Source organism: Tetrahymena thermophila, assembly GCF_000189635.1.
Source record: "Tetrahymena thermophila SB210 genomic scaffold scf_8254373, whole genome shotgun sequence".
Classification (NCBI taxonomy): domain Eukaryota; phylum Ciliophora; class Oligohymenophorea; order Hymenostomatida; family Tetrahymenidae; genus Tetrahymena; species Tetrahymena thermophila.
This window is the reverse complement of record NW_002476157.1, coordinates 687,504-713,170: the sequence shown is the minus strand read 5'-3', so window position 1 is coordinate 713,170 and position 25,667 is coordinate 687,504. Positions and strand designations below refer to the sequence as shown.

The 25,667-nt window shown below is 22.6% G+C and overlaps 6 protein-coding genes across 6 annotated transcripts; 5 read left to right on the top strand and 1 right to left on the bottom strand. All coding sequences in view use genetic code 6, as the record gives it.

Moving 5' to 3' along the window:
• Window positions 1-48: 48 nt before the first annotated feature.
• Window positions 49-3,129, bottom strand: TTHERM_00242230 (EF hand protein; the record flags this gene model as incomplete). Its single annotated transcript, XM_001024946.3, has 5 exons — window positions 2,727-3,129; window positions 1,542-2,652; window positions 1,251-1,332; window positions 535-1,196; window positions 49-448 (listed from the first exon to the last, which is right to left on the bottom strand). Exons 1-5 carry the CDS (start codon window positions 2,932-2,934, stop codon window positions 49-51), a joined length of 2,463 nt encoding a protein of 820 aa, XP_001024946.1. The 5' UTR covers window positions 2,935-3,129.
• Window positions 3,130-3,889: 760 nt separating this feature from the next.
• TTHERM_00242220 (kinase domain protein) lies at window positions 3,890-5,798 on the top strand (the record flags this gene model as incomplete). The annotated part of the gene is made up of 13 exons (XM_001024945.3): window positions 3,890-3,925; window positions 3,981-4,030; window positions 4,090-4,173; window positions 4,269-4,358; window positions 4,430-4,519; window positions 4,568-4,657; window positions 4,802-4,891; window positions 4,947-5,036; window positions 5,091-5,180; window positions 5,256-5,345; window positions 5,416-5,505; window positions 5,556-5,645; window positions 5,699-5,798. The coding sequence occupies 13 exons, from the start codon at window positions 3,890-3,892 to the stop codon at window positions 5,796-5,798; spliced, it is 1,080 nt and encodes a 359-aa protein (XP_001024945.3).
• Window positions 5,799-6,868: 1,070 nt separating this feature from the next.
• On the top strand, window positions 6,869-10,669 carry TTHERM_000242219 (hypothetical protein; the record flags this gene model as incomplete). The annotated part of the gene is made up of 8 exons (XM_012800236.1): window positions 6,869-7,126; window positions 7,176-7,271; window positions 7,327-7,527; window positions 7,581-7,743; window positions 7,789-7,924; window positions 7,978-8,110; window positions 8,164-10,521; window positions 10,640-10,669. 8 exons carry the CDS (start codon window positions 6,869-6,871, stop codon window positions 10,667-10,669), a joined length of 3,375 nt encoding a protein of 1,124 aa, XP_012655690.1.
• A 463-nt stretch (window positions 10,670-11,132) lies between these two features.
• Window positions 11,133-16,771, top strand: TTHERM_00242210 (small GTP-binding domain protein; the record flags this gene model as incomplete). Its single annotated transcript, XM_001024944.2, has 4 exons — window positions 11,133-11,972; window positions 12,075-13,455; window positions 14,257-15,104; window positions 15,221-16,771. The coding sequence occupies 4 exons, from the start codon at window positions 11,133-11,135 to the stop codon at window positions 16,769-16,771; spliced, it is 4,620 nt and encodes a 1,539-aa protein (XP_001024944.2).
• A 1,057-nt stretch (window positions 16,772-17,828) lies between these two features.
• Window positions 17,829-18,526, top strand: TTHERM_000242209 (hypothetical protein; the record flags this gene model as incomplete). Its single annotated transcript, XM_012800235.1, has 3 exons — window positions 17,829-17,859; window positions 17,910-17,947; window positions 18,194-18,526. The coding sequence occupies 3 exons, from the start codon at window positions 17,829-17,831 to the stop codon at window positions 18,524-18,526; spliced, it is 402 nt and encodes a 133-aa protein (XP_012655689.1).
• Window positions 18,527-19,451: 925 nt separating this feature from the next.
• TTHERM_00242200 (small GTP-binding domain protein) lies at window positions 19,452-25,368 on the top strand (the record flags this gene model as incomplete). The annotated part of the gene is made up of 4 exons (XM_001024943.2): window positions 19,452-20,123; window positions 20,205-21,585; window positions 22,846-23,693; window positions 23,809-25,368. The coding sequence occupies 4 exons, from the start codon at window positions 19,452-19,454 to the stop codon at window positions 25,366-25,368; spliced, it is 4,461 nt and encodes a 1,486-aa protein (XP_001024943.2).
• Window positions 25,369-25,667: the final 299 nt, after the last annotated feature.

The following is a 25,667-nucleotide window of genomic DNA, read 5'->3' as shown; positions in this document are numbered from 1 at the left end:
ATTAAAATATTTATTCATTTTATTTAATAACTAATTGGTATATAAGATTCAGATTTTTAATGTCTGAGAGAATATTGTAAAGTTAGTTATGCCTTCATATCTAGGATCAAATCTGGAAAATATAAGATCATGATAGCGAGTATTATGAGGAGATCCATTATCTTTTAAAGTTCTGTCGAAATCTTGTCTTTCTAAGTAGCTTTTATTTTAACTTAAGAAGTCAAAGAGATCATTTAAATTTATAGATTTTGTTTATATTTCAAGTCTAACTTCATTAAAAATGACCTCATTATTTAAGTGAGATTTAAATAATTTTTGCAAAAATGTAAATGTTTCTGAGTAAAATTCTAAGTCACCTGCTCTATCTTTATCAAAAATCTCCTTAGAAGGTTACTCACCTTTAGGAATAATCAGATTACAAAATTCAGAAAAATCTATTAAATCAGGTCTTTTTATTATAAAAAAATTATAAATTTCAAATTAAAAATTGAAAGTAATTATTTGTTTATAAATTTATTTAAGATTTAAAATTACTATTTGTTTGTATCCTTTATTTTTCTGAAGAGTAGTGCGACATCTGTAGGGTCTACAAGAGGAATATTAAATTGATTTTTCAGAGTTTAAGTGAAGCTGTAAACATCAACATAATTTTTTTCAGGACGGAACATTCCAAATAAATTATGAAGCTTCAGATCTCTTTTTGTGATGAGGTATTTTTAAATTTACTCAATGTCGGCTTCCAGATTTGCATTTGCTATTAATTTTTCAATTACTTTACTGAAATTATTTCTGGGCTTAAATTGTGTATATTCAAATTTATATTCGCCATAGGTGTTTTCAGTTACTTTGCTTCTGCTCAGGCTATTTAAAAACTCAGATCTTCCTACTTCTCCTCCATAACAGAACCTCTCAAATGCGTCGTATGTAAGATAGTTTGCCTTATTTTAGCACATTCTATAGAAGAGGACAGCTACTTAATAAGCTGATAGAGAGTCGCTAAATCTTTACAAAGCTCTTTCTAGCTCAGATATAGTTATTCTACCATTTCTTTCACTGTTGAGTTCTCTAAAAAATTAATCTACTCTAGTAGAGCTTTGAAATAGCTTTTTCCTTAGTTTGTCAATCATATTTTCGCTTTCATAAATAAATTAAAGCATTCTTCTAAAAATATCAACAGTTTATTCACTCCAATTTCTCTATTAATAAATTTATTTTCATTTATTAGATTGATTAAAAACTGTTTAATTTACCTCTACTACTCTTCTAGAAGTTACATATTTTCCTACTTCATTATTGAGTTATGGCAGACACATTTATTCAAAATCCTCATATCTAAATATTAATTAAAACAATTTTAATTCAATTAAGTAGTTCATCAATAAAAATATATATCAAATAAAGTTCATTTGATCTTATTTTTAACTGAAAATATCTTATGCAAAAATAAATTTTTGAAATATTGATTTTTTATTTAAAAAGCTCTCTATTTATTTTTGGCTAAACTGAATTAGATTTTTTAAAAAGTAATTGTTTATGATTACATTAATAAACCAGAAGCAGATGGGACGTATCTTGTGAAAATTAGGGAAAGCTATAACTGAGATAGATTTAATCCAATCCCTTTTTATCCTTATTGAAAATCGTATAAAGACAATTTTCCAACAGCATTCTTATCAAATATTTAGAAAAAAGAAGGAATGTTATAATCTGCTTAATTAATTAGCTAATTTTTAGCATTTTCAACCTCAGCTTCTGCTTTTGATATTTCTATTAACTAAGCAGCAAATTATGAATAAGTCATTTTTTATTCATCTTTACTATCATTTTGTTAGCCACCATAAGACTACTGAATTTGCTAAGATTTTTCAAAATTTGCACCTTCAAAAGTTCCCTAATTAGAAGAATATGGCTAATTTCTGTCAGCATCTTAATTTTAAGCATTTTTTCTCATTTTTAGAGGATATTTTTTATAGGTTCCAAGTCCATTTATTGTAATGTAGCTATCATAATAGAAATTTTAGTCTCTTTTACTGGTTTCGTTTCCAGATTATGAAATCAAAACTTAACTTTTAGCTCCATTTTTAGAAAATTCAGGTGAAGAAGAAAATTCGTTTTAATATTAGCTTGGTTTACCAAAACTTTATCTGAGATAATCGGTATTAGGCTCAGCCCTAGCAAATGATGATACATTTATTTAATCTTCCCTTCTACTTTAAATTGTATCTAATCTGTTCATAGAGTTTTATAATCCATTGTTATAAAGATAAGAAGATGCGTTGATGTTAAAACTATCGAATTTTTTAGCTTCACCCTATCTGCTATATGGGATTGTTTATGCGTTTGTAGGATCACGTATATATGACCCAACATATTAAGTTATCTTTTTGTCTTCTGAAAATCCATATTACTTTTAATCTTAAAATCTGCTTATACCTATTTAAGGAGATAGTTAAGAAGTAGAAAGTGGTCTTTAAATACCTCCATATTAGTATGAGCTATTGTAGTTATTAAGTGGAGGAGGATTCAAATAATTATTATTGCTATCTCCATAGCTTTTATATGCTGCTTTTTATGAATAAGTACCTCCTATAGCGCTTGCTTATGGCTATGATTAATAATATTTAGAGTCTTGCATTGAACTAACAGGAACAACTAAATTAATAATAAAACATAGTTAATTCTGAAGATGACAAAGAATTTAATAATTAGGATGATCCATAATTTACATGATGATTAAAGACGAGAATTTGTTCCATTAAAATAGGCAGCACCTTTGTTTGTGTAATCTATTTAATTCGAATACTAGTTTTGACGATATTAGCTAGAAATTGGGGCTGCATAGCTTTTTTATGGGCTGAATACAGTAGAATTCTATATTGACTCGTATATATTCTAAACGTTATAGTTATTAGAAAATGGAGTATAATAGCTCATATTAAATTTCTCCTACTTTATCTACTCTAACTCTTTTTTTATAAATATAGTGGATAGTTTATTACCTATTTATGTATGTATTTTATTGTAATTAATAAAAACAAATAAAATAATTATTTTTTATTTTTTATCAGTATATCCACTCTTTATTTATCTATTAGCACAAACTTTTTCAAAACTTTTATTTGCAAAATCTATCTATAAATTTACAAATAATTATTACAATCAATAATAATTGAAAATAAATAATATTTAATCTGAAATGATTCTCTTTCTTTTGAGTTTAAATTAAAACAGTTAATAAACACAACACCTATATTTTATAATTCAAAAAAGCTGTTTTTATTTATAAAAAGTAGTATGCATGTGTATTTATGTATATATGCATGTTTGTAAATTTATTATTTTTGATTTTTAGTTTCATGCTTTTAATAGAAAATTTACTAAACTATTCTGATAGATTTTTAAGATATAAAATCAATTTTAAAATTTTGAGGTATTAAACATTTCTATATATTATAATTAAAATTCCAAATAAAAAACAAAAATAACACTTTGAGGTTTTAAATTCATCTGGTGCCTAAGAGCAAGAGTTTAATTCCTAATATAGATATTAACTAGATTAATTAAAAAAATAATTTTATATTAATTTTTTATTTAAAAACCTTGTTTTATTTATTGATATTTAAATTTGAGCATTTAAATTCAAGTCTTTATATTTATTTAATAATAGTTGTAATATTGTATTAATACTTTTGTTTAATAATGTTAAAGGAAAGTAAAAATTAAAAAACAAATAATTTCCTAATTTTTTTTAGAAAATTATTCAATATTTACCCAAAAAATTGTAAAAATTAGGATATTTTTACCCTCACCTTAAATAAACTTCATAAAAAAGGGAAATAAAATTAAAAAATATCAGCTAATTCTGTATTTTCAAAAAAATAAAATAGCTATGATTTAAATCCAAAAGTATAAGTGCATAGAAGCTGTAAATAATTATTTAATAAGAGTTAACTATTAACTTTCTTTTTAAATTACCAAAGTTTTCAAACTCTCAGTTCTCTTCCTAAAAAGGTCTCCTTTTAGATTTTATGTAAAAAATGTATTCTATTCAAAGTATTGAATTTAAAATTTTGCTTGAAAATTTAATAGATGGATTGGTGATGAAGGTTCTTCTGATTTGGGAAAATATTTGACACAATGTGAAAATTTAGAAGTTTTATAGCTTTATTTATAGTAAATTCTAATTATTCATTTTTAAATACTCTCTTTTAAATTAAATAATTTTATAATTGTTGTTTGTTTTTATTGATTATGTTTTTAAATAATAGAAAAAACCAAATAACTCAAAAAGGAATAGATGACCTATCTAAAGGAATTGGTTCGTGCAAAAATTTGAATAATTTATTAATAGATTTAAGGTTTAATTTTTTTTGTTTAGTTTTATTTAAAGACTAAAAATTTTTAAAATCACTTCAATAAATAAATATAGAAGCAATTTCATGGAATCTGAAGGTATTTCTTATTTGTGGAATGAGTTAGCTAATTTAGATAAATTGAAAAATCTTGAGATTTATTTCAGGTTTTATTTTTTTATTAATACTATTTTGTTTTTATTTTTGTTTAAAAGTAAAAATGGAAATTTAGATTCAGGATTGATTGATTTTGCAAAAGGAATTAAGTCTAGTCTAAATCTTAAAAATCTTTTTATTTATCTTTAGTAAGTTATTTTATTTATTAAATGCATTTTCTATTTTTTTTCTCTTATTTTTTTATTATAAAATACAATAATTATTTTTTTATCTTATAAATTATTATTTTCAGTTGAGAATTTACATTGTTCACATATAAATTTTATAAAAAGAGATAATAATATTGGAGACATAGGGGCTTAAGGCCTTGGTTAGGGGTTTAAGTAATGTTAAAACCTAGAAAAATTAGTAGTTGAACTATCGTAAAAATGATTTATAAAATTAAATTTATTAAAAGGAATTTATATTTAAAAATAGAGATAACAATATAAGTAATGAAGGAGTTGCAAAGTTAATTAAAGGAATAGCAAAAGCAGAACATTTATAAAATTTATCTTTGTTTTTATGGTAAATTTCTTTTATATAAAATATTTTAACATTTAAATTATCTTAAAATTATAGCCATAATAAAATTGGAGATGAAGGATTAAGCTCTATAGGATTGGCTTTAGGTGAATGCAAACACATAAATAAATTGACACTAGATTTTTCGTAAATTTTATACATTTATTATAATTTATACATAAATTTAATTGTTTAATTAATTAAAATTGTATTATAAAAAAGTATGAATGAAATTAGAAGTGAAGGTGTTACTGGTTTTATTCAAGGATTGAAGTAAAACATAAATATAGAATATTTGTTACTTTAATTAGGGTATTGTTTATTTCAAAGAAAAATAATAATATTATTTTTTGTAAAAAAATTTTATTTTTATTAAAATTAGAAGCAATAATATCGATGATGAAGGTTTAGTTTGCTTGGGAGATGGACTACAACAAATTGTTAATCTTAAAATATTGAAAATAAAATTATTGTAAGATTTATTTTTTCAAAATGAAATTATTTCTGAATTTTATATAAAAGCAACAATTCTATTAGTTACAATTCCCTACTTTAATTCTGTCGTCTATTATAAAAATTTAGTAGCCTTAATATTATATCTTTAGCTATAGAGTATTTTTTTAAACTTGAAGTTGAAATATTTAATTATTTAATTTAATCAATAGCTTATCATTTTACGAATAGCAGATAGTTTTTAATTTCCTCAATAAAATTAAAAAGTGTTCAAGAGTAGTTAAATATGAGCTTTCTTTAAATTACCTATGAAATTGATATAAAGTGCTATTAATATTTATTATTAGAGTTAAAATAAAATATTAATTATGTTTATTTAATGAATATTTCAGGTTGTCTTATTCAATCAATACTGAAAAAATTTTTATCTATTATTTAAAAATAAAAACATGATTAAATAAAATTAATCCAAAAAATAAATAAATAAGTTCCCTTAAATAATAAAATTTTTACAAATTTAAATTTTATCTTAGATGAATAAGCAAGCTTATTTTAGAAGGCGTTTTAATATGTTTTAATAACTTAAATTGTTAATTAACAAAGAATTTATACATAAAAATAGTTTTAATTAATTATTTATTTAAATAATATAGTTGAAAAAAACAAAAAATAATAACTCAAAGATAAAAAAATAAAATAAAATTAAAGAAAATTTTTTTTAAAGAAAAATTATTAAAAATCTTCTTTAAATTTATAAAATGGTATATATATAATCTTAGAATAAATAAATATTAAGATTTTTTTCAAATTTTTATCATAAATGAAATTAAAATTTAAATATTGTAATTAAAAAATTAATTTTGGTAAATTTAAATCAAGTATTAAAATACTCATCAAATATATATTCATCCGAATAGCAAATTAATTATGATAATTTTTAACTAAAATTAAATAGAATAACTTATTAATTTTATAAATATTTATTTGGTTATAATTATTAATTATTTATTCTAAGCTTAAATTATTTTTAAAAAATAATAAATGTCTTAAACTTATCATCAAAATATTTTTTTGTTAACTGGTTAATTTTAAAATAAGATTTTAATAAATATAAAATAAAGATTTAAAGATTGAATAATTTATTTATTTTTAAATAAGAATGATTGTTAAAGATATAAATAAAATCTGAGGAGATTGTTCAATCTATGAATGCAAGAATAAGATATTTTCAAATTAAGAATTGTAAATTTTAAATAAAGTTGCGAAATTTTTGTAATTAAAAACAAATATATTTTTTTAATAAATCAAAAATTTTAAAATTACAACAAAAGTAGGTAGATTAGTTTGATTGATTGATAGATAGATTCTTCCATCCATTATTAATGAACAGAGATATAAATACTCAAAAATAGCAATCATATGAAAATTTACACAATAAGAAAAAATTTTCGTCTGGCGACAAAGAGAGTTATATCCAATTTCTAGAGGATCAGCTAAAAAAGCTGACTGATACTTTAGTTGAGAGTGATTAAATAAAAGAAAGATTGGAATTAATAGAAAATTAAATGGAGCGTATTTCGGAGAAAACAGACAAATTTTAAAAGATAAATAAACTTTTGCAAACCTGTGTAGACAACCAGGTTAGATTACATTAAAGTTAGACAATTTCTCAAATTAATATTTAAAAAGGAAGAAGATTTGAAAGTATTCAAAGATAAGATTTATCTTGATATTGACATGAAATTTAAAGTTTTAGATTCTAAATTCGATGTGGATGACAAGTTAGTAAATTGATGATTATTTAACTGAAATATATATTTGAACGTTCTCATTTGTTAAGTTAAATTAGGAAAGCAATTTAAATAAGAAATTCAACTAAAAGTAAAGAGATTTTGAGAAATTAGTAGACAATTTCGATAAAAAGATTTAAGCTAATTATGAAGAGTTTTCATCAGAAATAGCAATAGACCTCAAGTAAATGGAAAACAAACTTGAAGAAAAAATATCTTCATTAAAGAATGAGCTATTGTACTGGATGAAAGTAATTTAATTTCATCTTATTTTTATAAAAAGCTGATTAAATACCTAAAAAAGGGAGAAATTGAAAGCTAGTAAAAGGATAGGTAGCTATATACTCATTTTTAAGAGTTTAGAAGTAGTATAAATGAATAATTTGACCTTTAAAAAACAGAGCTTAATGCCTATTTTGAACTACTAAGTACAAAGACTAAGACTAATTTCAATGATTTTGCATAAAGTAATTTGTTTGTTAAGTAATTCAAGAATTAAATTATTTTACTAGAAATTGAAGAAAGACTATAGTATTTCGAGTTTTCAGAATAAAATGCCAAATAAGATGATAGAGAATAACAAAAGTAGAAAAAAGACATTTAAGATCTCAAATATATTTCCAATTTGATTATGGAAAAGGTGGAAAAGTAATTCAGTTTTCTTTTTTGTCATATTATTATTTTCAACACAATTTTAATAGATTAGAAAAAAATGAGAGAAGTGATATCAAATAGCATACAGTGGTTTATGATCAATAAAAGACACAATCTATAGATAAAATAGAAGTAAAACTTGCAAATTAAATGTCAAGCTAATTTGAGAAGTTATAAAATGTAAATTAAATATAGAAGTATTCAATTATTTATTTGCTTTCTGTAAAACATAGATCATAAAGTAATTATAAGATCAATAATTCTCAATTGAAAAGAAAATTATGAAAATGGATCCTAGAAGTATGTATGATGCATTAAAAATAAGTCCCAAAAAGGAAGAGAGTGCTTTTGAAAGAAGGAATGAAAGGTAGTTTGATTAAGTAGTTGGAGATGATGAATAATATTAACATCATGCAGTTACTGTAAAGCATAGCAGAAATAGTAGTAGCAATATTTCTTAAGCAAATTAAGGAAAAGAAAGAAATAACAACTTGGCAGAAAAGTATTCTTTGATTAGTGAAAAATTAAAGTAGAGAAAATTAATAGATGAAGAAGAATAGTAATAGTTGCAGAATTATTAGAAAAGGGAAGAACATTATTAAGAAGATCAACCTCACAGATTAGCTTCTTAAACTTAAAATTTTAGGGATAATTCTTAGGAAAGTAATCATGCCCAATAAGATTTTAGTAATAAAAAGAAAAAAGAACATGACAGGAGTTAAAATACTGACTCCTTAAATGAGTCTATTGAGGAACTGCTTTCAAAAAGAAAGAATATTTTTAACTAAAAACCTCCCAGTGGAATAAACTAATTCAGTTCTCCTCAAGTTGGCCACAAACAATAAATGAGGTAAAATTCTGTTGGAGAATACAATTCTAGCTAAGAAAGGTCTAATAAATTTTATAATCCTAATGATAGAGATAATTAATGTAATGATTCAGAAACAAAAACATCTAAGTAGAATTTAGCAAGCATTTAGAATGTACTAGATTAAAAAAATGTGAAATAGAATTTATTTAGTAAAGATAATTAATAGCCTATTCATGCAGATTCATTTAAGAGAAGAATTTTTGATGTCAATTACAACTTATAAACGGAACCAAATAATATATATTAATCCTAGGTGGAGAATGTTTAATTAAATAATTAAAATTAAGAATAAAATGAAGATCACAATGTAAAACCTTAATCTCGCTTACAAAAGAGCAATTCTTTGAATAGATTTGAAGAAATTCAATAAAGAAATATACAAAGCCCAACTACTGAATAAGTAGATGAAAATCTAGCTAACCACCTAGAATAGAGAAGAGAACGTTTAAAAAAATTTATTCAATAAACAGAATAATAACTAGAAGAAGCAAATAACGGATTCGAAGAGAAACTAAATAGAAAATATGACTCTTTCAAAGAATATAACAAAGGAGTTGGAGAGTAGTAATTTAAATCTTTGCCTCCTTAAAATTAAAAATTTTCACCTTACACCAGTGAAAAAAACTAAAACAAAGGAGTTAATAACTATAGTAAAAAATTTGAAAATGTAAATATGAATGACACTTTTAATGAAGAACTTGATTCAGATTAAAAGAATCAATTTAACTTTTACAGAAAAGAGGAGGACTACAGCAATTAATAAGAGCATGATTAAATAGATTAAGAAGCTATTGATGAAAATTATAAACACAATAGGCATAATTAATTTAATAATAAAGGTAATTAAATATTTTCTTTAGGGGATGATTCAGATATTATGAGACTTAACTAAAGAATAATGACAGCTGAAAATAACACAGATTCATTCAGCAGAGAGATTGTAAGTAGGTCTGCTAGCAACGAATAATAATAAAGAAATGTTAGGAACACCAATAATTTAAATTTACTTAACTAACTTAACAGCGAGGATAAAATATAAGAAAATAAATCAAATAAAAATTTGAGCAATTAAATAATATAGCAAAATATTAATTAGAGAGCCAGTTTAAAAGATAAAAAATATAATGATTCTGATAGTGATGAAGAAGAAATTCAAAAGGTTTTATAAAAATACAATAATACCAAAGTTAACATTAATGATTTGATATAGAAAAAAAAAGAGGAAGAGAAATAGAAAAAACAATAAATTTAAAATAAGTTAACCTCTCCAACAAATAGAAACTAATAAATTGAAAGAAGCACTCCACAATCTTCAGCAAATAAACAGGAGGATTCTTATACTAAGAAAGTAGAATATGGAGGTGTTGGAAATAGGACTAGAGATTTATTGAGAGATGAAGACGATACATCTTATGATATAACAGCGAGCCAAATAAATTAATCAGAAATTAGTAACAACTAAATACGCTCATCTGATTTGAAAAGTTAGAAAAATGTTTAAACATAAAAAAAATAAAATTCTGAAAGAGGATAATTTTAAAATAAAAATCAATAACAAGAGAGTAGCAAATCAAACAAATAATTACAAATATAGGGCAGTTAATAAAAAAAAGAGCTAGATAGCTTTTTTTACACAAAAGGATTAAAATATGATTTTAATTTCTCAAATAATACTTCAAAAACAAAAGATTAATCAAAGAGTTTTTCTATGATTGAGAAAGTAACTATTTATTTATTTATTTTTTTTTTTAATCATTTATTAATAATTTATTTTTTTAATATTGAAAATTTTACTTCTATTTTAAAATGTAATATTAAATACAAATTTAATATAAAAGGTGATGAATTCCTCCAAACAAAAGAAATGATCTAACTCTTGTAGAACCTAAAATAATTTTAAGTTTATATAAAAATATTTTGTATTGATTATTTTTAACTTTAAATATTTGTAGAGCTTTTTAGTTAAAATTTGTAAGCTATTAAAAAAACAATGAATTAATTAATATAATAAGTGTTTAACCTTTTATTTTTGAAAATAATAAAAATTTATTCTTTGATTTTTATTAGTCAGATTAGATTTTAACTTATCAATATTAATTCAGAGATATCACTGTCTATCGGCTTTAATATAGTATATTCAGTGAAAATTTTTATTTTATTAATTCAAATTTATATAGTCATTTTATAAAATTTTGAAAATAATCATAATTATCCAATAATAAATAATCTTAAAATAACATAAAAAGACAAAAAATAATAAAAAAGTAAATTAACTAACTAGCTAAATAACTAACTAACTAATTAACTAAATAACTCATTTAAAATACAAAGATGCGAAAAGCTTTTAGTAAAATAAATTAATTAGATTTGTTTGGTAGTTAAATTCATCTGAAATTTTAAGGCGATTCGTCTTATAAAACTAAATTTGGATCTATCTTGAGTCTTATTATTATAGGAATAATACTTTTCCGTTTGGTAATTATTGTAATAGGTGTTTCTATGAGAAATAATCCTAGTATTATATTTAATGAGAGATAAGTTGACAATCCTGAGCTTTTCGAAGCTACTAGTACAACCTTTCCTCTTGCTTTTGCTATGGAGGATCCAATTACTAGAAATTATTACATTGATGAGAGTATTTATACTGTACATGCTTAACTACAGTAAAAGTACATCATATATAATTCTACAACTTAAGAAAATACAGTAGTATGGAATATAACAAGTATTCCTGTATAAAGGTGCTCACTAGAAAACTTTAATAATGCTGAAAATGTCGCTTACTACAAATCTTTAAACTACACAAATATGTATTGCTTTTCTCCAGATAGTATTCTTCCTATATAAGGAGATTTCTCTTCTCCTATTTTTTCCTAAATACAATTTTAAGTTAAATAATGCCAAACAAATTGTAAGTCATCTGATTTAATATAATACTATTTGCTGAAATCAGGTTTTGGTATGTAGCTTTCAGATGCTTATGTAGATCCTAAAGTCAAAGAATTCCCTTTCAAGATTTATTCTCGTGATATGTATTGGCCTACAAGCCTATTGATGCCATAAGATGTGATTGTATATATTAGAAATAACTATGTGTACAGTGATTTCGGATGGGTAACATCTGATATCTAAACTTAAAAGTTTCCTTCTTACAGCTACTACGAAAGTTTTGTAACATTAAAATATTTCTATTATATCCAGTCTTTACTACAAAAATACCAAAATTGATAGCTATTTATAATTTATTTTTAAATTAATTAAATATTTAATTAGATGTATCCTCCTAGCTTTTAAGATTACTTTTTGAGTATGACATTTAAATTTGAGAAATAAAAAGAAAGTGAATATCAAAGAAACTATTAGAATATTTTTGACATTAGTTCTTAGATAGGAGGTTTCTCATAGACTTTGCTGGCAATAGGTTTTTTGCTATGTAGAAAGCTTTCTTAAGTTTAATTTGATTAATAAATAATTAATTCTGTGTTTAATTACTATGATTCAAAAGAAGAAGTATGCGAAAAGGAAGTTCAATTTCAATAATCTAATTTACCTAAATAGGTTTCATAAAATTTAAATAACATTGGAAAACCCTAAGCAGCAATAAATTTAGATAAAAGCCCTTCTACTTACTAATCATTGAGAGAGAAGCAAAAAAGTAAGAATCTTTTTTTAAAAAAAGAAGATTAAAATTAAAAGTAATTTTTGTTTCATGATAAATCTCCCACTGAAGAAGGAATTATAACTAGCTCTCCTCAATCTATATTTTCACAAAAATCAGATATTTATTAAGATAGGAAATAAGTTTTTAATTCCAATATCATTCAAAAAACTTAAGAAAATAATGGTAATAAAACTTAATTTCAGAATAACTTCAAAGAGCCAGACAAAGAATCTTTAGAAAAATAATAAGCAATATTTGAAAATAAATTTAATGAACAATTCAAAATCCACACAAAAAGTATGAAATTGAGTATTTGGGATTAAATCAAAGCAATCTTCTTTCCTTTTGGAAAATCAAAGAAAAAGAAGTAAATCATCTAGTACAGCACTGAAAAGCTTTACTACCATCTAGATATTATTAATATTTTGAAAAAGTTGATAGAAGTTGAGAAATTAAAAAGACTCCTTTTAGATTAGGACTAACTTAGGCTTTTTGAGTATCTTCCAAAACCAAAAATTCATTTTGATTTGGTTGCTTAGGTAAAAAAAGATTTAAACGATTAAAAAAATTAAGAAATAAATTTACTCTATCAAGACAATAGAGCTGAGTTTTAAAAGGTGAAAGATGCTTATCAGGCCTATAAAGTTATACTTAGCAAGTAAAACTATTCAGATGTTGATTAAAAAATAGTAGAGATGCTTGATCCAAATTTAATTAAATTTTTTGAAGAAGAAAAAATGCAAGATTAAATATAAATGAGCAGCTAAGGAAATTTAAAATTAGATTATTAATCTATGCTTAATAAAGATACCTTAAAATTTCCTTAAAAAACAATAAATACAGTTTCTAGTTAAAACATTTACTAATCACTATAAAGTAGAAGACAAAAAATGTTAGCGAATTCTAGAAAACAGCATCTTGAAGTAGACGAAGTAAATGAATCATCAAATTAAAAAATTGAATAAAATTCTTCCTAGAATAGTTAACGCAGCTGTATTTCAAATAATTTATTAATAGGAGTAGCTGATGAAGAAAAAATAAAGTTTATGTTTTAGAATTAATATATTTACAATAAAAACTAACTTTCATCTTTATAATGATGGATGAATGGAAATCTATCTATGTGCCTTTATTTTTATTTAAAGAAATTAAACCTTTTATACTTTTAGTATATTTAATTTAGTTAAGAATAAATTTCATTTATCAAATTAATTAATAAAATTGTTATATTTTAATTAATTTGGTGATTCTTTAACAAAATAATTTGTATTAAAAAGAAATTTTTTGTACATTTTTGCAAGCTTTTTGAGAGTTAAATTAGCGCAAGAGCAAATTTTTCTTATTTTTATAAAATTATTAGTAGAATAAAAGGAAAAATATAATCTGATAAAAATTCCCAAAACAATTATTTGTAATATCTATTAATTTTATATGTTTATTTAAAAATAAATTATTATTTTCAATTTTAATTTTATATAATCACTAAAATATATAGTTAATCTTTTTTGGGATTAACATTTATTTATTTGAATTAGATTACTTTATTTTAGTAAAAATAATTAACAGAAATTTTTTAGTTATTTTTGGTTATTATGATTTAATTTAATAAGAATCCTGAATTTTAAAATTTATTTTTTTTATATTACTATTTTATAAAAAAGTTCTCTAGCCATCTATATTATCATAAATTTGACTATTTTTGTAATAAATATAATATTATAGACTAAAACAAACTAATTTAAAACTTTAGATTAATATTTTTTTTATGTATTGCTTAATTTACATATTAAATAGAAAAAACAAACAAATAAACAAATAAAATGCTTCAAAAAATTGATTTGTTCGGAAGTTAGATCTATCTTAGGTTTAATGGAGCGCCTACATATTAATCTAAGGTAGGATCTATTTTTACATTAGTAATAGTAGGATTTATTTTATTCCGTCTAATTTAAATTATAATAAGTGCTTCCTAAAGAAGCAATCCTTCTGTTATTTTTACAGAAAGATAAGTTAATGATCCAGCATTATTTCAAGCCACTAGTTAATCATTCCCTATGGCTTTCGCTATGGAAGACCTAGCTACTAAAAATTACTATATTGATGAAAGTGTTTACACAGTAAAGGCCTAGCTCTAGTAGAAATTCACTACTTTCAATTCTTCATCCTAAAAAAATTAAACAACATGGAAATACACTGACATACCTCTGCAACGCTGTACCTCTCAAAACTTTTAAAATCCTAAAAATTTATAATATTTTACAGCTGTGAACTATACAAACATGTATTGTCTTCCTCCTGACGCAGTATTACCTATTCAAGGAGATTTCCCTTCTCCAACTTTCTCATAAATTTAGTTCATATTTTAATAATGCTAAACTAACTGTAAATCATAAGAAGAAATAAATCATTACTTACTAAAATCAGGAATGGCTCTTTACATGTCTGATGCGTATGTAGATCCTACACAATTTTAAGATCCTTTTTAGATTTACGCTAGAAATATGTTTTGGCCAGCAAGTCTCTAAATGCCTTAAGATATTATTGTCTATATCAGAAATAATTATGTTTATAGCGATTCTGGATGGATAATTTCTGACTAAGATACCAAGAAATTCCCTTCTTTTAGTTTCTATGAAAATTTTGTAATTATTTATTTAGAAAAATAGATAAAAAATTAAATTATTTTAAATATAATTCTAATTTTTTAAATTTAAGATTTATCAAAATAATTTTATTAATAAAAAATTATTTAAATTAGATTTATCCTCCTAATTTCCAATAATATTTTCTTACTCTTACATTTAAGTTTGAAAAGTAAAAAGAAAACTCTTACAGTAGAAAGTACTAAGATATAAGTAGTATAATCTCAGAAATAGGTGGATTTTCTTAGAGTCTACTAGCAATTGGCTTTTTGATTTGTACTAAAATTTCTTAATTATAGTTAAATTAATAGTTAGTTAATTCTGTATTTAATTACGATGAGTCTGATAGTGTTAATAATAAAAATAATTAATCAAAATAAAATGTTGAAGAAATTGAAAAGGTAATTAATTAGGTCTGTAATAATAATAAAATTAAAGAATTTAACTCAACAAAAGAAAAGAAATTATCTTAAGTTGATTATAAAAAGAGAAGCTCAACTATAAACAACCGTAATTATAGCAAAAGTAACTCTAGTAAAGACAATTCAAGCGTTGAAAATATAAAGTTGTCTTAACTTGCTGCTCTTATTAAAGAAGATAAAATACAGTTATCGCCTAATTGCTAAGGATAGAATTTAATGATAAATTCAATGTTAAAGGAAAATTTTGATAAGAATGATTCGAATGCAATTGAAATAGATCAAAAAAAAGATAAAATTCATAATAAGCTAAAAAAACTGAAGGAGTAAAGTTAAAAGCTTAAAGAAAATCATTTCAATAAGTTATTAGAAAAATAAACAAAAAGTATGAAATTGAGTATTTGGGAGTATGTTAAATCAATATTTTATCCTTTTGGATATTTAAAAAAGAAGAAGGAAGTAATTGAGTATAGCATAAATAAACTCTACTATAATCTAGATATTTTGTAAATTTTGAAGAGACTTATTGAAGTAGAGAAACTAAAAAGATTACTTCTAGATAAGGATTAAATAAAATTGTTCGATTATCTACCAAAACCCACAATCTATTCTGTTTTAGTTTCAGATAATTAGCAAACACAGGATGACTCAAAAAGAAATGAAATAGATTTGCTCTATTAAGATAACAGGTCACCACTTTAAAAAGCAAAAGAGGCTTATGAAGCTTATAGAAACATAAAAAAAAAGGAAAAAAATTCTTAGTTAGATGAAAAGATAATTGAAATGCTAGATCCTAATCTCTTATCTATATTTGAATTATAGAATTTTAATAGTGGGTAGTCATAGTCTTTAAAAGAAAGTATGAGACTCACAGAAGCTAACAGTTAATAGGAAAAGGTGCAACGAAAAAGAAATTTTTTAGACAGACATTAAAATGAGTAAATTACTGGGTAAAAAAACACTTTGAGTCCAAGGCAAATACATTCAAGTATTTAGGAATACCAAAATACGATTGAACCAAGTATTTCCCAGAATATTATATCTCCCTATGAATAAAAAGATGAAATAAAAGAAGTGTATACATTCAAGCAATTAGAATAGATACCAAGCAACTCTTCGCGCCAATATAAAATCTATAATTATACACTTAATGATAATATGCAAACTGAAATCCCTTCAGAGGAAAAAATTGAATTAATGTTTTACAATAGAAATTTAAAGAAAGAAAATTAACTTTCTAAATTATGAAAAGATAAAAAAAGAGTAAATTAATTTGTTTAAATTTTCTTTTTTCCAGTACAAATTGACAACAAATAATTAAATTAATTTTTTTTCTATAAATTTTTTAGAGATAATAAATAAGATTTGTAAATAAATGTTTTATACTTTTTATTTTAGGTATCCATCATTTATCAAATAATTATGAATGATTGATTATATGATAAGAAGAAAAAAAGCTTTAATTATCTATTTAGGGAAGAGTTTTTAAATTGGCTTATATAATAAATAACTTTGTATTCATTAAAAATAATAATAAACTTCTAATCTCGCAACTATTATGTTACTGAATTTAAATGCAAAAAATCTATAAAATTTATAGTAACTGAGAATAAAAGAAATTAATTGGATTGATTTGATTGTTTTTTGTAATAAAAAATAAAAATTGAAATTAAGATTACTTATTTGATCATTTAAGTTATTAGGAATTTAATATTTTTTGCTTTTATATGTTTTAATTAGTTTAAAATTTATTCAAATTCAAAAATACATTCTTAAAAATTTAAAAATGTTTTAATTTTTTTCTTTTGTAGAGAATTTCTAATTTTTATTCCAAACGCACTTTTTTAATTTTTTATTATTACAAAAATTTTTCTCTTAAAGTAAGTCTAAAATAAGTTTTTCATAAAAAGATATATTTAGTACATCTAAAAAACAAAAAAAAATATCATTATTAAATTTTGTTATTAAATCTTATTATACTTTTTATCTTTTTGAAACTTTTAATTATGATGATACAAATACAATCTATCTGTAAAATCTTTCATAAATACAAATAAAATATAAGCTTTTCTGATTTTTACTTTGTAGGCTATATTAATATTTTCTAGTTATAATTTAACCTGAAAGGTTTATATTAAAAAAAACTAGTGTATTTTGGAATTTCTGTGTTTTTTTAAATTATTCAATCTAACTACCGTGGTTTCTCATATATTAAGGAAGCCATATATTAAGGACTTTTTTCAATAAATTGTGAATTAAAGACTAAATTTGATCAAAAGTTTTTATCTGAATATGTTCTTAATATATGAGAAACTATGGTATTTATGGAAAAAGGTGTAATAATATGTTATTTTTTACTTAAATCTATTTTTATATAATATTTTAGGTATTTTCACATTTAATTTTGAATCAATTACTTATAAGGTATTTTGTGTGGATTCTTATTACTCAAAAGTTAAATACAAATACAATAGAAAATTTTTTATTGAACCTTCAAAATGTAAGGAGTGAATAATAATAAAGAAATATTAGTAATAAAAATTATTTAAATTTACTGAACTTATTTAACTGCAATGATAGAATATAAGAAAACAAATCAAATAAACTTTTCAGTATTTAAATAATATAGCAAAATATAAATTAGCAAGCTAATTTAAAGGAAAAAAATAGAATGATTCTTACAGCTATGAAGAAGAATAAGAGAAATAGAAAAAACAATAAATTTAAAATAAGTTAACCTCTCCAACAAATAGAAACCAATAAATTGAAAAAAGCACTCCAAAATCTTAAGCAAATAAACAGGAGAATTCCTATACTAAGAAAGTAGAATATGGTTTTGTTGGAAATAGAATTATAAATTTAATGAGAGATGAAGATGATGCGCCTTATGACATAAAAGCCAGCCAAATAAATCAATCAAAAATAAGTAACAACTAAACACGTTCATCTGATTTGAAAAGATAGAAAAATTATTAAACATAAAAAAAATAAAATTCTTAATGAGGTGAACGAGGATAATTTTAAAATAAAAACCAATAACAAAGAGACTAGCAAATCACATCAAACAGACAATTATAAAAATAGGGCAGTTAATAAAAAAAAGAGCTAGATAGCTTTTTTTACACAAAAGGATTAAATATGATTTTAATTTCTCATATAATTCTTAAAACAAAAAGATTAATCAAAGAGGTTTTATATGATTAAGAAAGTAACTGTTTATTTTTTTAATTATTGATTGATTAAAAATTTATTCATTTATTTAAATATATACTACTATTTTAATACTTAATATTAAATAAAAATTTAAATAAAACGTGAGGAATTCCTCCAAATTAAAGAAATGAACTAATTATTGTAGAACCTAAAAATAATATAAAAATGTTTTGTATTGGATATTTTTATGTTTAAATATTTATAGAACTTATTAGTTAAAATCTAACTTTTCTAAACTTTTAAATAATTTTTTAATAAAATCAGTGTTTTTATCATTTATTATTCAAAATAATAAAAATTTTTGCTATGATTTTTTATGAAAATTGATTAGAAGATTCTAATTTATCAATATTATTTTGAGAAATCACTATCTATTGGTTAAAATTCAATATATTTTATGAAAATTTTTATTGTATTAATTTAAATTTATTTAACCATTATATAATTTTTTATATAAAATCATAATTTATAAAAAATCATAAAAATAAAAAAAATAATAATAAACCATATTAACTGTCTAACTAAATAACTCATTTGAAATATAAGGATGCGACATACTTTTAGTAAAATAAATTAATTTGATTTGTTTGGTAGTTAAATTCATCTCAAATTTTAAGGCGATTCGTCTTATAAAACTAAATTTGGATCTATTTTGAGTCTTATTATTATAGGAATAATACTTTTCCGTTTAGTAATTATTTTAATAGGAGTTTCTATGAGAAATAATCCTAGTATTATATTTAATGAAAGATAAGTTGACAATCCTGAGCTTTTCGAAGCTACTAGTACAACCTTTCCTCTTGCTTTTGCTATGGAGGATCCAATTACTAGAAATTATTACATTGATGAGAGTATTTATACTGTACATGCTTAACTACAGTAAAAGTACATCATATATAATTCTACTACTTAAGAAAATACAGTAGTATGGAATGTAACAAGTATTCCTGTATAAAGAAGCACATTAAAAAACTTTAATAATGCTGAAAATGCTGCTTACTACAAATCTTTAAACTACACAAATATGTATTGCTTATCTCCAGATAGTATTCTTCCTATATAAGGAGATTTCTCTTCTCCTATTTTTTCCTAAATACAATTTTAAGTTAAATAATGCCAAACAAATTGTAAGTCATCTGATTTAATATAATACTATTTGCTGAAATCAGGTTTTGGTATGTAGCTTTCAGATGCTTATGTAGATCCTAAAGTCAAAGAATTCCCTTTCAAGATTTATTCTCGTGATATGTATTGGCCTACAAGCTTATTGATGCCCTAAGATGTGATTGTATATATTAGAAATAACTATGTATACAGTGATTTCGGATGGGTGACATCTGACATCTAAACTTAAAAATTTCCTTCTTACAGCTACTATGAAAGTTTTGTAACATTAAAATATTTTTTTTTTTAATATAAAAAATGCGATTTATAAATGTATTTCTAAATTAATTAAATATTTAATTAGATGTATCCTCCTAGCTTTTAAGATTACTTTTTTAGCATGACATTTAAATTCGAGAAATAAAAAGAAAGTGAATATCAAAGAAACTATTAGAATATTTTTGACATTAGTTCTTAGATAGGAGGTTTCTCATAGACTTTGCTGGCAATAGGTTTTTTGCTAAGTAGAAAGCTTTCTTAAGTTTAATTTGACTAATAAATAATTAATTCTGTGTTTAATTACTATGATTCTAATGAAGAAGTATGTGAAAAGGATGTTCAATTTCAATAATCTAATTTGCCTTAAGAGGCTCCTATAAATTTAAATAATATTCAAAAACCCTAAGCAGCAATTAATTTAGATAAAAGCCCTTCTACTTACTAATCATTGAGAGAGAAGCAAAAAAGTAAGAATATTGTTTTTAAAAAAGACGATTAAAATTAACAGTTATTTTTATTTGCTGAAAAATCTCCCACTGAAGAAGGAAAAATTACTAATTCTCCACAATCTATATTTTCACAAAAATCAGATATTTATTAAGATAGGAAATAAGTTTTTAATTCCAATATCATTCAAAAAACTTAAGAAAATAATGGTAACATAACTTAATTTCAGAATAACTTTAAAGAGCCAGACAAAGAATCTTTAGAAAAATAATAAGCAATATTTGAAAATAAATTTAATGAACAATTCAAAATCCACACAAAAAGTATGAAATTGAGTATTTGGGATTAAATCAAAGCAATCTTCTTTCCTTTTGGAAAATCAAAGAAAAAGAAGTAAATCATCTAGTACAGCACTGAAAAGCTTTACTACCATCTAGATATTATTAATATTTTGAAAAAGTTGATAGAAGTTGAGAAATTAAAAAGACTCCTTTTAGATTAGGACTAACTTAGGCTTTTTGAGTATCTTCCAAAACCAAAAATTCATTTTGATTTGGCTGCTTAGGTAAAAAAAGATTTAAACGATTAAAAAAATTAAGAAATAAATTTACTCTATCAAGACAATAGAGCTGAGTTTTAAAAGGTGAAAGATGCTTATCAGGCCTATAAAGTTATACTTAGCAAGTAAAACTATTCAGATGTTGATTAAAAAATAGTAGAGATGCTTGATCCAAATTTAATTAAATTTTTTGAAGAAGAAAAAATGCAAGATTAAATATAAATGAGCAGCTAAGGAAATTTAAATTTAGATTATTAATCTATGCTTAATAAAGATACCTTAAAATTTCCTTAAAAAACAATAAATACAGTTTCTAGTTAAAACATTTACTAATCACTATAAAGTAGAAGACAAAAAATGTTAGCGAATTCTAGAAAACAGCATCTTGAAGTAGACGAAGTAAATGAATCATCAAATTAAAAAATTGAATAAAATTCTTCCTAGAATAGTTAACGCAGCTGTATTTCAAATAATTTATTAATAGGAGTAGCTGATGAAGAAAAAATAAAGTTTATGTTTTAGAATAAATATATTTACAATAAAAACTAACTTTCATCTTTATAATGATGGATGAATGGAAATCTATCTATGTGCCTTTATTTTAATTTAAAGAAATTAAACCTTTTATACTTTTAGTATATTTAATTTAGTTAAGAATAAATTTCATTTATCAAATTAATTAATTAAATTGTTATATTTTAATTAATTTGGTGATTCTTTAACAAAATAATTTGTTTAAAAAAGAAACTTTTTGTACATTTTTGCAAGCTTTTTGAGAGTTAAATTATCTCAATAACAAATTTTTCTTATTTTTTTTTAATTATTAGCTAAATAAAAGGAAAAATATAATCTGATAAAAATTCCAAAATAATTATTTGTAAAATCTATTACTTTTATATGTTAATTTAATAATATTTTAATTTTCTATAATCACTATAATGTATATCTTTTTCTTTTTGGGATTAACATTTATTTATTTGAATTAGATTACTTTTATTTTATTCAAAAATTCATATTTTATTTTTTTAATTTATAATATTGCCAATAATAAGGATATTATTTTAGTTAAAACCTTTAATAAGATATCTATCAAACATTAAAATTTTATATTGCTAAATTTTAAAATTAAACTTAAATATTTATCAATTAAGTATGGCTGTTTTTGACAAAAAAGATGTTAATAATTTGAAAATTTTATTTTTTCAAACAAAATCAATCAATTTATTTCATTTTCCTTTATTAAAAGAATAGTTAAAGTCTAAAAAAGTATATATGAATTTCTTACAAAAAACAAAAATTCTTACATTTTATTTTTTTTAAATAGTTATGAATGATTAATAGTTGACTCCCTCCCTTAGAATTCATTTTAAATATTTTACAAAATTAACAAAATATATAATGCAAAAATTATATAATTAAAAGAAATTAAAGATAAAAAACCTGTCATCAATTCATGGATTTTATTAGATAACAATAATTAATGAAGTTTTTATTTTAAATTGCTAATTATGATTTTATACCAATTTTACTTTAATAATAATTCTGAATTTTAAAATTTATTTTTTTTATCAACTTTTGTATAAAAAAGTTCTCTAGCCATCTATTTTCCATAAATTTGACTATTTTTGTAATAAATAAATATACTGTTATAGCATAAAACCAATTTAAAACTTTAGATTAATATTTTTTTTATGTATTGCTTAATTTACATATTAAATAGAAAAAACAAACAAATAAACAAATAAAATGCTTCAAAAAATTGATTTGTTCGGAAGTTAGATCTATCTTAGGTTTAATGGAGCGCCTACATATTAATCTAAGGTAGGATCTATTTTTACATTAGTAATAGTAGGATTTATTTTATTCCGTCTAATTTAAATTATTATAAGTGCTTCCTAAAGAAGCAATCCTTCTGTTATTTTTACAGAAAGATAAGTTAATGATCCAGCATTATTTCAAGCCACTAGTTAATCATTCCCTATGGCTTTTGCTATGGAAGACCTAGCTACTAAAAATTACTATATTGATGAAAGTGTTTACACAGTAAAGGCCTAGCTCTAGTAGAAATTCACTACTTTCAATTCTTCATCCTAAAAAAATTAAACAACATGGAAATACACTGACATACCTCTGCAACGCTGTACCTCTCAAAACTTTTAAAATCCTAAAAATTTATAATATTTTACAGCTGTGAACTATACAAACATGTATTGTCTTCCTCCTGACGCAGTATTACCTATTCAAGGAGATTTCCCTTCTCCAACTTTCTCATAAATTTAGTTCATATTTTAATAATGCTAAACTAACTGTAAATCATAAGAAGAAATAAATCATTACTTACTAAAATCGGGAATGGCTCTTTATATGTCTGATGCGTATGTAGATCCTACACAATTTTAAGATCCTTTTTAGATTTATGCAAGAAATATGTTTTGGCCAACAAGTCTTTAAATGCCTTAAGATATTATTGTCTTTATCAGAAATAATTATGTTTATAGCGATTCTGGATGGATAATTTCTGACTAAGATACCAAGAAATTCCCTTCTTTTAGTTTCTATGAAAATTTTGTAATGCTTTATTTTTAAAAATAGAAAACAAATTTCTTTCTTTTAAATGAAATTCTAATTTTTTCTATTTAAATTTTATCAAAATAATTTTATTAATAAAAATTATTTAAATTAGGTTTATCCTCCTAATTTCCAATAATATTTTCTTACTCTTACGTTCAAGTTTGAAAAGTAAAAAGAAAACTCTTACAGTAGAAAGTATTAAGATATAAGCAGTATAATATCAGAAATAGGTGGATTTTCTTAGAGTCTACTAGCAATTGGCTTTTTGATTTGTACAAAAATTTCCTAATTATAGTTGAATTAATAGCTAGTTAATTCAGTGTTTAATTACGATGAGTCTGATAATGTTAATAATAAAAATAATTAATCAAAATAAAATGTCGAAGAATATGATAAGGAAATTAATTAGGTCTGTGAAAACCCTTTATCTAATAGTAATAAAATTAAAGAATTTATCTCAACAAGAGAAAAGAAATTATCTTAAGTTGATTATAAAAGGAAAAGCTAAACTATAAATAACCGTAATTATAGCAAAAGTAACTCTAGTAAAGACAATTCAAGCTTTGAAAATATAAAGTTGTCTTAACTTGCTGCTCATATAAAAGAAGATAAAACACAGTTTTCACCTACTTGCTAAGGCTAGAATTTAATGTTGAATTCCATCTTAAAGGAAAATTTAAATTTTGATAAGAATGATTTCAATGCACTTGAAACAGATCTGAAAAAAGATAAAATTAATAATAAGCTTAAAAAACTGAAGGAGCAAAGTTAAAAGCTTAAAGAAAATCATTTTAATAAGCTATTAGAAAAATAAACAAAAAGTATGAAATTGAGTATATGGGAGTATGTTAAATCAATATTTTATCCTTTTGGTTATTTAAAAAAGAAGAAGGAAGTAATTGAGTATAGCATAAATAAACTCTATTATAATCTAGATATTTTGTAAATTTTGAAGAGACTTATTGAAGTAGAGAAACTAAAAAGGTTACTTCTAGATAAAGATTAAATAAAATTGTTCGATTATTTACCAAAACCCACAATCCACTCTGTTTTAGTTTCAGATAAGTAGCAAACACAGGATGACTCAAAAAGAAATGAAATTGATTTACTCTATTAAGATAACAGGTCACCGCTTTAAAAAGCAAAAGAAGCTTATGAAGCTTATAGAAACATACAATAAAAGGGAAAAAATTCTTAGTTAGATGAAAAGATAATTGAAATGCTAGATCCTAATCTCTTATCTATATTTGAAATATAGAATTCTAATATTGGACATTCATAGTCTTTAAAAGAAAGTATGAGAATAATAGAAACTAACAGCTTACAGGAAAAGGTGCAACGCAAAAGAAATTTTCTAGACAGACATTAAAATGAGTAAATTACTGGGTAATAAAATACTTTGAGTCCAAGACAAAGACCTTCAAGTATTTAAGAATATGAACCAAGTATTTCCCAGAATATGATATCTCCTTATGAATAAAAAGATGAAATAAAAGAAGTGTATACATTCAAGCAATTAGAATTTCTATAAAGCGACTTTTCACGCCAATAAAAAATATATAATTATACACTTGATGATAATATACAAACTGAAATCCCTTCTGAGGAAAAAAGCGAATTAATGTTTTACAATAGAAATTTAAAGAAAGAAAATTAACTTTCTAAATTATGAAAACATAAAAAAAGAACCAATCAATTTACAACCAATTTTCTTTTTTCCAATTCAAATTGACAACAAATAATTAAATTTTTTTTCTATAAATTTTTAGAGATAATAAATATAATTCATAATTAAATGTTTTTGTGTTTTTTACATTCATGAATTTCGTAAACTATAATATTAATAAAAATATATAACATAACATAACATCAAAAATGTAAAGGTAAATAATATATATAAAGTTATTATTAATGCTTCAAATATAGCTAAAATGATAACCATCATTTATCAAGTAATTATGAATGATTATA